This window comes from Anabrus simplex, chromosome 1 (assembly GCF_040414725.1).
Source record: "Anabrus simplex isolate iqAnaSimp1 chromosome 1, ASM4041472v1, whole genome shotgun sequence".
NCBI lineage: Eukaryota > Metazoa > Arthropoda > Insecta > Orthoptera > Tettigoniidae > Anabrus > Anabrus simplex.
In genome coordinates, this window is record NC_090265.1 from 1,305,134,012 (window position 1) to 1,305,146,796 (window position 12,785).

At 37.8% G+C, this 12,785-nt stretch overlaps 1 protein-coding gene across 1 annotated transcript in view; it reads right to left on the reverse strand.

Moving 5' to 3' along the window:
- para (paralytic) overlaps nt 1-12,785 on the reverse strand; it is a 947,817-nt gene that overhangs the window by 187,830 nt on the left and 747,202 nt on the right. The window contains exon 23 of the mRNA XM_067137715.2: nt 3,157-3,286. Within this exon, the coding sequence (XP_066993816.2) occupies nt 3,157-3,286 (130 nt within the window). The remainder of the gene's footprint in view (nt 1-3,156; nt 3,287-12,785) is intronic.

The window sequence follows — 12,785 nt, forward strand, 5'->3', positions numbered from 1 at the left end:
TTAGCAGTGGTAGTGGGAGAAGAGATAACTGTATAATCCCGATCTTATATTCAGCAGTGACAATGTCAGCCAGCTGCGTGTAAAGTCAGTCTGTAGTCCAGTACCAAACATGCAACACATACAAATAAAGTGTAAAGTATATGCTGTAGTAAGAACCAGGAATGTTCCTTTCCACAGGAGATACACTGGCAGAAAATAAAATCCCAACACTAAGAAGACATTAGTTCACAGGAATGCTATTTAGGCTAAGCAATTGTCTACATAACATATTTATTTGATTAAAGTTTCCAGGTCACAGGTTCAAGTATACATAAGAAGGCATGTGACCTGGTGGTACATTATCAACCAATATAGTCACCATGATTTTGAATGCAATCATGCAAACGTGCATACACTGAGTCGTACAGGTGCTATATGTTATTTTATGGTATGGAGTTCCATGCCTGTCACACTTAGTCAGACAAATCAGCAATGGTTAATGCTGGTATTTGATAACTCTGGATTTGTCATCCCAAACATACTCAATAGGCGAAAGGTCTGGTGATCTCACAGGCCAAGGCAACTGGTTGACACCTTGTAGAGCACACCAAATGACAGTAGTGGTATAAGGACAAGCGTTATCCTGTAGGAAAACTCTCTCTTGAATACAGCTAGTGAATGGCAACAAAACCAGTTCAATCAGCAGTCTGATGTACAAATCCACTGTCAAGGTTCTTGGGATAATGATGAGAGTGCTCCTGCTGTCAAAGGAAATCACTCCCTAGACCCTAACTTGTGGAGTAGGTCCAGTATGTCGAACACTGCAGAAAACTTGGTTCTTAGCGCTAACCTGGTCCTCTCCTTACCAACCTATGGCCATCACTAGCACCAAGACGGAGATGGCTCTCATCTGAGAATACAACAGATCTCTACTCCACCTTCCAATGAACTCTAACTTGACAACAATAAAGTCAAAGATGGCAGTGATTTGGAATTAGTGGTATGGAAGCTACAGGATGTCTGGCTCAGCGCTATCCCTCAAGTAGTCGATTTGTTACAGTTTACTGTGTCACTCTGGTGTCAACTGAAACTCTAATGGCTGCCGAAGATGCAGTATGATTCACTACAGACATATGGCGGTCTTCCCTCTCAATAGCAGCCTGTGTGCAAATAGACCCTGGTCTTCATGAGACAGCCCTTACCATGACCATTATTGACAAGACCGTTGCACCTGTTAAGTTTTTCTGGAATATTGCAGAAGTAACATCCACTTCTTCACAGCCCTATTACATGGCCATGTTCAAACTCAGTAAGCTGCTGATACTGCCTTTTTCTTCTTCTTACAGGCTTGTATGACTCACACCTACTTCACAACATCAACACTAGATGATGACTAACCCTCACAAAGCGTAAAACACGTATTCAAAGCAAACTTGCTTTGCAAGGTCATAATGGCACCACTAGCACCAACTAGTGTGCAGATCTGAATAGGCATCATATTTCATATGTGCCTCCCAAATTTCCTTCAGTTAGCACAACTCCTTCTTGGGGTCGGGATTTCATTTTTCACCAGTGTATAATATCAAGAAGGCTGACTGGCCAAAGTCCACAGAGATGTTGGATGCTGATGTGTCTACTGTAGGGCCAACACCTGAAGCTTACAATACAATTATTGCCATTGTGATGGAATACACCAGAACATCCACAGCCCGTGGTTGTCGGACTTTGTACAACCCAGATCTCACCTCAGACCTAGCTGCTCAGTTCAAGGAGTATAAAACTTTATTCAAAGAAAATCCGTTCAGTGAAGAAAGAATCGAAACTGGTAACCATCTTACATCCTCTCTAAGTACAGCAAAATGGTATCAGTAGAACAAGACAGTAGAAGAAGATCGAGACCCGACAAGACAGTTATAAAGCATGGAGACTACGCAAGCACCTTACTACGTTCCTACGAAGAACACTGGATACACTAACATCAATGCAAACCAAATTGCACATCAGTTACTCCTGACTAGAAAGGCAACTCATAAAGTCAGAAAGCCCAAAATACGAACAGAGTGCATGAAAGAAAGAAACTACCTCACTGTACCCTTCAACATGATGGAATTGGATAAGGCTATTAAAAAACGCAAAAACAGCAAGTCAGTAGGCCTGGATGACATTCGATCAGAACAGACTGAGAATTTTGGACCAAAAACAAAGGAATGGGTTCTGCAGCTTCTTCAACAACTGCATAAGCAGAAGTCAGATACTGAAGGTATGGAGAAAAAGCAGAGTAACTGCTATACTGAAAGCTGGGAAGGAAGAGAACCATCCAAAAGATTTCAGGCTTATAGAACTCATAAAACTCTACAAATTACTAGAAAGAATGATTCTAAATTGCATTTTACGCATGATTGACTGATTACTTATACCACAGCAAGCTGGCTTCCATCCCAGTAAAAGCTGCATTAGGCAACTTCTGTATCTCACAAAGTTTATAGAGGAAGGATTTGAATGCTGCAAGGTTACTAGTGTAGCATTTGAGGATTTATTGGCAGCGTATGATACTGTCAGCCATCAGAAACTTCTGGCCAAAGTCTTCAATCTGAAAAAGGACAGTGGGTTTACGAGGCTCATTGCCAATCTTTTCCAGAACTGAAGGTTTTTCGTTGACTTCCAAGGAGAGAGCAGCCAATGGTGAATACAAAAAAATGGTTAACCCCAAGGAAAGTGTTCCTGGAATTTTGTCCCTGAGCTAGGGGTACACGATCATGTAGTAGATTATTCAATTCATGTCCTCTTCTTGGGTTTTTAAATATTTTTTACAATTGGCTGTACGTTTCACTGACACAGAATATTCCAAATTGGATTTCACTTCATGCCTATATATAAATATTGAATTATAGCATATTCAGATAGGAATATGATTTCTTAAACCATCAGATTCCTGTATGTGTGGGCTTCCAACAATGGATGAATTGTACAACTGTTTGATTCTTATTTTAAAAATCACTCCTGTGCTATAAAAAAATGTATTTGGAATTCAGGATCCTTGTGGTCAGACACTGCTGAGTGTACTGATGTTCTTGTTGAAATATAGTAATGGGAAAACAGGTGGCTGGCCTGGAATATGAAACAATTACAGTATCTTCAATTGTATTTGAAATAAAATAGTTAATTAAAGTCTCTCACCATGAATTGTGAACTCCATACCATCACCAATAGCAACTTCCAGCTGAGTATCTTTAGGGCTCTTCTTATCTCGGAACACCAAGCCATCTGCTAAAATCTCATCTGCAGTTAATTCCAGTTCCGTGTCTTTCTCATGACCATCTATGAAAAAAAAAAAAAAAAAAATGAAGAAAAATAAGAGTACTGTAATTAAGCCATTTATCTCACAAAATTCCGAGGGCAAAATACAGTTGTATACACTCCTGAAAACTGCTTCTAGCCCAGAAAAGTTTAGAATAGGACTAGAAGTTATACATAATAATGCTAACCAAAGAAGTAAGAGTACTGGCAGTATGTCTAGGAAAGTATAGTGTTATATTCCAAAAGTACACCTCATAAGTGTGTGAATTAATTCTAATGGAAGAATAGATTACGAGTTCGATTACAGTTCAGTGAAGTGATGATGATGATGATGATGACGATGATGATGATGACGATGATGATGATGGTGGTGGTTGTTTTAAGAGATCTAACACTGAGATCATCAGCCCCTACAAGAGATTTTATGGAGGTGATTCCATGACCCAGAACTAGCCAAACATGAGAAATGTCTTGACAATGAAATGATTATTGAAAGCAAACTCAAGAAAAAAAAAAAGTTAACTATACTCCACAAAAAACAAAAGAAATAGACAAAGAAAGAAAGAAAAAAAGAAAGAAAGAAACAGGAATTAATATATATTTTAAAAATACTTGAATGATGCAGGCTAGTGCTCTTCACCTTGGTGAAGCTTTTACTACATACCTCACTCGATTCAATGTAATTTAGGTATAGGTACAAAAACAAGAGAGTATCTATTAAATCATTTCTGTGGTTGTTGACACTCTATGTGTGTTTATATTTGAGACACAAAGAGACCAAGTTTTTGACATGCTTTTACTTGTGCATTTATGATAGTGGACATGTGTCCCAAATCAATTCTGTCCAATTATTTGAATAGAGAAACTAAATTGAGGATAGGTGCTCAAGTCTCTATGGGTTGTAACTGTACCTCTCAACTTTAGTTTCATAACATTAGCGTGCTTGACAATGAATAAGTGAAGAACTAACAAAGAAAGTATCACACACTTCATCTGACACCTACTTTAAAACTTTGGTGAACTAACCGAAATAACCACATACAAAAAATTAACTCCCTATTCCCACTGCAATGCCTCAAAATAAACTCCTGAATATTCATATATACATACATACATACATACATTACATACATTACCATTATAGACTGTTATGCCTTTCAGCGTTCAGTCTGCAAGCCTCTGTGAATTTACTAAACGTCGCCACAATCCTCGATTTGCAATTAGTGTTGTGGCCTCATTTAGTTCTATACCTCTTATCTTTAAATCGTTAGAAACCGAGTCTAACCATCGTCGTCTTGGTCTACCTCTACTTTTCTTACCCTCCATAGCAGAGTCCATTATTCTCCTAGGTAACCTATCCTCCTCCATTCGCCTCACATGACCCCACCACCAAAGCCGGTTCATGCGTACAGCTTCATCCATCGAGTTCATTCCTAAATTAGCCTTTATCTCCTCATTCCGAGTACCCTCCTGCCATTGTTCCCACCTGTTTGTACCAGCAATCATTCTTGCTACTTTCATGTCTGTTACTTCTAACTTATGAATAAGATATCCTGAGTCCACCCAGCTTTTATAAGCAATAGGAAATTGATAATAGTTGCTACAGGTTGGAATGTACAGCCCTCACTGTGGGCAAGGTAGCAGTAGAGTGGCAAGCGGAAAACTGAGAGTCAAGTTCAGTAATACAAGTGAACAGCTATGAGTCATTATCCAGTATGATTTTGAGGGTTGTTTAACTTTTGCAGTAAGCTCCATACAAAAAGATGTATATCCCATTAATATTGTTGAGTTCACGCTGAGTTACTTCTGTAGATGAAAGTGTTATGTCTTTGGGAAACATAACTATTAAAGAAAATGGACCAATTCATTAATGAGCTGAATAAAAATAGTCATACAGGAGTGGATTGGTATGAGCGACAACTCTCAATGTACGTGAAAGAAGTGATTGTGATTCACATGATAGTGATGCCATTAGTGAAATTCAATGCAAGAACCTTTCACCTGCCAGAGGTAATGCTGGAGGCCCAAATTCAAACTTTTAGTCAGATATTGAATCCTTAGAATCCAGTGACACTGACAAGTCAGTCACCCTTCAAATTGTCTGGTTCAAGCTATGTCACAAGCCCTGTAATAAAAATGTAAATGTAGGTGCGAAAACTACTGTATATGAGGAAAGCAGTGAAATTTTACCAGAATGAAGTGGTAAATGCAACATTCAGTATCATATATTCCCAGAAACTTCTGTTGCATTATATCACAATGACAAATTCATTTATGAAAGAAACTAGTGGAAAATATATCTGCATTGAATATGAAAAATATATTAAAAAAACCTATTTTTCTCATCATAAACATGCTGAAGATCGAGGGAAAATGTGAATGGCAAAGACCTGCAAATGTAGGCCTTGGAAATTCTCAACAAATTGCCATCAAATATAAGGATTTATGAGTATCTCACTCTTGGATCAATTATTTCAAGAAAAGAATCATGAGATTAGGAACAGGAATGTAATAAAATGCATATTCCACTCCCATCATCATGATGAAGCAAGGAGGATAAAGCTACAGAGGCATTTCTTGAGAGTAACAGAGAGCGTTTCATACACTGCACTCACTCTATCAAAAACACAGACCAACATGGATTTAAAGGCAAAATGCAATCTAAATGGCCTCTGTCATTTGTTGGGGAATAGCACACACATACCAATCACTCAATGAGTTAATGCACTCGCACATTCTCACACAACAATGCCTACAATAAGTGTTTATTTATTTATTTTTAGTTTTGTTTACATTTAGTTTATTAAGAGACGATGGTTACTAAGTTGTACTTCCCCTTTAAACAACAATCACCATCACCATTACTATCACCATCTTTTTCTCTTTATTATTCTTCAGGAGCCAACAGGAACTTTTGGTCCAATAACGTCTAAAAGAATGTTTCAATCTGATAACATCATTATCACTGCCACAACATAAGGAAAAAAATGGATTTAAAAAAGTTGAAACAATCATTTAATCATTTAAAGAAGCCTTTTACCCATTCTATGAAGAGAACTGTACTTTTCTTTTTGATTCATGGACTACATACCCAGACACAACTTGCATTGAAGATATTATTCCCAGCTAGATTCATCCTAGTACAACAGGGAAACTCCACTGCTTTATTGATCAATCAATCAATAATCGTTAATCAATCAATTGATCAATCAATCACTACTGATCTGCATTTAGGTTAGTCGCCAAGGTGGCAGATTCACTATCTGTTGTTTTTCTAGCCTTATCTTAAATGATTGCAAAGAAATTGAAAATTTATTGAACATTTCCCTTGGTAAGTTATTCCAATCCCTGACTCCACTTCCTATAAACAAATATTTGCCCCGATTTGTCCTCTTGAATTCCAACTTTATCTTTACATTGGGATATTTCCTACTTTTAAAGACACCAAAGCAAAGTCATCTCTGTACAGACCATGAAGGCCCTTGGAGTGGTGGAAGGTAAAGGCTTCCACTATTTGTAACCTCAGCACTTGATGGGGTAGAGTGGTTAGCTCTATGCCCGGCCGCCTTTGCCCCCAGGAATTAACCTGGTACTCATTTTTGGTCTAGGCTGAGTGAACCTCAGGGCCATGTGCACCTCTGGAAGTGGAAATCTTGTTTCTTAAATTTTCTTCCTGACAGGGATTAGAATCCACGTCCTTCCGGGCGAACCGAGCACGCCTTTACCGCCTCGGTCAGGCAGCCCCTTTTAAAGACACCACTGAAACGTATTCATCTATTAACGTCATTCCACGCCATCTCTTCAATGACAGCTCGAACATACCACTTACATGTAATAAACATGGTGGTCCTCATTGAAAAAATAAAATAAAATAAAATAAAATAAAAAACAAAATATTAAAATAATATACAAAACTCAAAACAGTAATTACAATAAATTTTTCAATCATAACGTTGTAAACCATAATAACGATCCCTTCACAAGTTTGGGAATTTACAGACTAACATGTGCACAATGTTTTTGTTCTTATATAGGTCAAACGGGCTGTAGCTTCCACACTAGATACCAGGAGTATTATAACATGAGTAAACACAATAAGTTTTGTGCGATGAGCATCCATATGAGAGATACAGGCCATAAGTTTACAACCATAAATCAAGATCTTACGATCCTCAAGAAGTTGAACAAAAGAAGGTGAATGAATATGAGAATATTTATATTTTTTTGGATCAGTACTTTAATAGAGACCGTACTTTAAACGATGCTTCAGATACTAAGAATCCCACTTAGGAAGCTTTACCTAAATTACTGCAATTATTAAATATAAAGGGTTGCATGTTTAAAAATATCTTTAAACTTCCCCCCCCCAAATACTCCTACAGTTTTCAATAACATAACTTCCCGCAGTCACCCGCTACTAACACGCCCCCACTGACCAATCAGATATGTAATACTCCGCCCATCCCTCCTTCCCCTACTCTCCCTCCACTTAAGACATCACACTGCTACTACAAGTGAAGTGCGAGAGCAGTAGCTATCAGTCGAGCTGGTAACATGAGTGATACGATCTTACCACATAAAACACAAGGAGGTAAGCAAAAAGCCCCATAACATAGCTCTTCATGTGACAAATAACACCTCTGAAGACCTTAAAAAGTAGTTAGTGGGACGTAAAACAAATAACAAATAACACACATTTTTCTCTAAGACATCTTATTCAGTTCTATTACAGACATTCTAACAACTTTATTTTCTCAGTGGATATCATTCTTCCAACTTAAAAGCTGTTTTTCGAGAGTCTCCCATTTAACCAACATCAGGACTGTGGCAGATAACATGCTTTGAGCACTTTGGAATTACCTTTGATCTAAATATCCTTATTATCTCATATTCTCCAAACCATTACAGCGAGTAAATTAGGTCACCAGACAACTATAGATCATTTTTAAATAAGCATGACCCAAGTGCTAGGCTACAGTATAACTCACAGTTGTTTTGATTTCACAATGTGTTAATGTGCCTTTTGTAAAGAAGACTTGAACTTAGGAAAAATAGGACTACGATTTTAGTTACATCAAGAGGTTTGTTATCAGACAACAAACATTTTAATTAATTTTAATTAACATCCAGATAACTTTTATCTTAAATCTCTTCATCCTGTGACTGCACATAGTATTCTAATGTGGTGTTTATTTTGTATCAAGTGTTAATGTATCTTTATTTGTTAAACATTGATTTATAATGGAAGGTACCTAAACCACATGATAATATTTGAATATTTTAATAGGTGCCAACACCAGATATTTTAATGAATTAATTTTAAAGACTGCTTCAAGAATTCCATTAAATAATTGTTCACCTGTTGTATTTTTAACTCATACTATTTTAGCTATTAAGATGGTTCAATATGAGAATATCGGGAATCCGATAACATTTGATTTAGAGGATGAGAGTTAAGCCGAAGATACCCACAACTAGGATAAAACATGTCCCAATCTGAGTGTCATGTATAAGTTATAAACATTCTTATGAATGTATTGTATTGAATAGGTTGACCATTTTAATAAACTTAATTGTTTTAAGATAACATACCACTTAGTTGAGCAGCTCGTCTCCTTTCTCCCAAGTCTTCCCAGCCCAAACTTTGCAATATTTTTGTAACGATGTAGTAGAAACAGCAAGGGAATGCCTAGGAACAACTGTGTGTAAACATGGGGAAAAGTAAACATCTTGGTGGAATGATGAAGTGGGAGCAGCTTGTAAACATAAAAAGAAGGCTCATCAGAAATGGTTCCAAACAAGGGCTGATGCAGACAGGGAATTGTACATAGATGAAATAATCAGAGGAAAACAATAGTTGTTGGGTCCAAAAAGAAGTTATGGGATGATTTTGGTAATAACCTGGAAAGGCTAGGCCAAGCAGCAGGGAAACTTTTTTGGACAGTAATAAAGAATCTTAGGAAGGGAGGGAGAAAGGAACTGAACCGTGTTTTAGGTAATTAAGGTGAACTCATAATAAATCCCAGGGAATTACTGGACAGCTGGAGGGAATATTTTGAAAATCTTCTCAACGTAAAAGGAAATCTTCCTGGCGGTGTCGCGAATAACGAAGCTCATGGGGAGGAGGAACATGATGTAGGTGGAATTACGCTTGAGGAAGTGGAAAGGATGGTAAATAAACTCCATTGTCATAAAGCCGCAGGAATAGATGAAATGAGACCTGAAATCATAGGATATAAACTTCATGGTTTTGATCCGTATTGAATTGTGATCACAATAATAATAATAATAATAATAATAATAATAATAATAATAATAATAATAATAATAATAATAATAATAAAACTAATATCGTAATGGTCCACCTTTTCAATACTATGATATGCAATCTCTGAATTACATTTCTAAACTAGGGACTAGTTTTGGCCTTGGCTGGCCATCATCAGCCTTAATGTATGAGGACGGTTTGAAAACTTCTCGGAATCACCGCTAGATGTCAGTGCTAGAGCAACGAGGTTCCCGCGCAATAATCACACATCCTTTGTGAGTGAACACGTGGCTAGTCAGTGCTCTAGCTGCAGGAGTGTGGTAGTGACGACGCTTTGTTGTTGTTCCCGCGTAGTGATTTGTGACAATGGAAAAAACTGAGATTCGAGCAATGTTTAAATACTTTGTAAAGAAAGGTATGAAAGCAAAGGAAATTCATGCCGACTTTCAGAACATACTGGGGGACTCTGCTCCTTCATTTTCAACTGTTGCCAAGTGGACCAGTGAGTTTAAATTTGGTCGGGAGAGCTTGGATAATGATCCGCGTAGTGGACGGCAAAAAAGTGTTACGACCCCAGAATTTATCGCAAAAGTGCATAAAATGGTCATGGAGGATCGTCGACTGAAAGTGCGGGAGATTGCTGAAGCCGTAGGGATGTCTTATGAATGGGTATATTATATTTTAACCGAAGAATTGGGTATGAAAAAATTATTTGCAAAATGGGTGCCACGGCTCTTGACATTGGACAATAAATGCACCAGATTGGAAATGTCCAAACAAAGTCTGACCCGTTTTCAGTGCAACCAACAAGACTTTTTGTGCCAGTTTGTGACTAAATATGAAACTTGGGTCCACTACTATACCCCAGAGACAAAACAGCAGTCAAAGCAGTGGAAACATGCTGATTCACCACCACCAAATAAAGCAAAGGCAGTGCGTTCGGCTGGAAAGGTCATGGCCTCAGTTTTCTGGGATGCAAAAGGCATTCTGCTGATAGATTATCTTCCTACTGGCCAAACAATTACGGAGCAATACTATGCAAACCTCCTCGACCAACTACAGGAAAAGATACGCGAAACAAGGCCTGGTTTGGCAAGGAAAAAGGTAATCTTTCATCAGGACAACGCTCCGCCGCACACAAGTGTTATTGCCATGGCAAAACTTCATGAACTGGGGTACGAATTGTTGCCACATCCACCTTATTCACCTGATTTATCTATTCCCCAAGCTGAAAATTTTCCTCGGTGGACGGAGATTTTCTACAAGAGAAGAACTGACAGCCGAACTGGAGAGGTATTTTGCAGGCCTGGAGGAATCTCATTTTCGAGATGGATCAAGGCACTGGAACATTGCTGGACCAAATGCATTAGCCTACAGGGAGACTATGTTGAAAAATAAAAGCAGTTCCACCAAGGTAAGGTACTTAATTCTAGTACATTCCAAGAACTTTTCAAACCACCTACTTAATACATCTAATAAATTTAAAAAATGTACAAACACACAATTGACATTAAAATCTGGGATGAACTACTGTGTAAAATATAACAAAATTAAATGAGGCTCTAAATTCTTAGCATCCTGTTAAAATGTTCCAACAGTGCTTGTTGTTAAAATCATGCTGAAATGCTGTTGGACATTGTCAGGACGGCACATGAAGGTATGGTTAAAACTGACATATTCTTAATTTTGGCTGGTATAAATTTGCAATTCATTGCGGTGTCCACGATGATCTAAAAAAGGACAAAGGCAAAGATAAGTTGGGAACTCATTTGAACAAGAAAGTACCACAAAATTTCTTATCCATGCCACATCCTCAGAAATGACCATTACCAGATCTTAATGGATTGCATAAGGCAAAATACAGGGTCAAACAGATATCAGGAAGAGATGAACATCGTGGTTTGGGAACTTCAAAAATTTGGACAGGAATTCACAGTGCTGAAAAACTTTTCCATCTAAGAGGAGATTGCATAGCATTCACTGCAGTAATCATTAATATAAGGGAGATCTAATATGGTACTTTGCTGAATAACTAAGAGCTCAGAACGGCAAAGGCAAGTTGGGAACTCATTTGAACAACAAAGTACTGCAAAATTTCTTACCCAGGACACACCTTCAGAAATAACCATTGCCAAATCTTAATGGACAGTACAAGGAAAAATACAGGGTCAAAAGAGATATCGGGAGGAGTCAAACATCACGGCTTGGGAACATCAAAGAATGGACAGGAATTCACAGTGCTGAAGAACTACTTCATCCTGACAAGAGATTGCACAGCATTTGCCACAGTGATCACCAATATCAGGGGGATCTAATATTGTACTTTGAAGAGGAAGAAGTAGAACAACAACCAATAAAATTAACTTGAAATCAGAAAAGTTAAAGGGCATAATTGTGGATGGTGGGTGTGAATCAAACAAAGTGATGGATCTGATAACCAAGAATAACAATAATGTTATTGGCTTTACACCCCACTAACTACTTTTACGGTTTTTGGAGATGCCGAGGTGCCAAAATTTAGTCCCGCAGGAGTCCTCCTTTAACATGCCAGTAAATCTACCAACATGAGGTTGATGTATTTGAGCACCTTCAAATAACACCAGACTGAGCCAGGATTGAACCTGCCAAGTTGGGGTCAGAAGGTCAGCGCCTCAACTGTTTGAGCCGCTCAGCCCGGCTAACCAAGAAGATAAAAGCTATGATAGGAGAAACTGTCTGAAATGTATGTGACTGAATCACTCACTAAGGCTTTTAATGTTACAACAGAATAAATTAATAATTAATCTTTTCAGACTGTCATGAAAATAGTCAGACATATTAGGTGTAAGTTCCAAAACTAATGGCTAGGGAAAAGTTGAAGAATAAAGAGAAATTCCTTATTATGGCACACTGTATTAGGTTTGGAGTCACCAAGTTATGAGGAAATTCCTTTTCTAAATTTTAAGTCAACCAATTTTCTCATTGACAGTTCCAGTTGAACAACAATGGATAGTGTCCAGATTAAAGCATTTAATTGATATTATAGGTTGCCCAAATGCTTACTACACATATCTGCAGAGCAACAGAAAACCCACTCTACAGACATTGCAATGATGACAGGTACCTCAAAAGAGTTCTCTCTTTCAAAAGAGAATAATCATACAACAGTGATTTTTTTCATGTTGAAGTACAACAATCTCTTGAAGTGGACAAGCAAAAGGGTTTAAACCTTCCTGTAATGTCAGAGTAATTTAGTAATCTA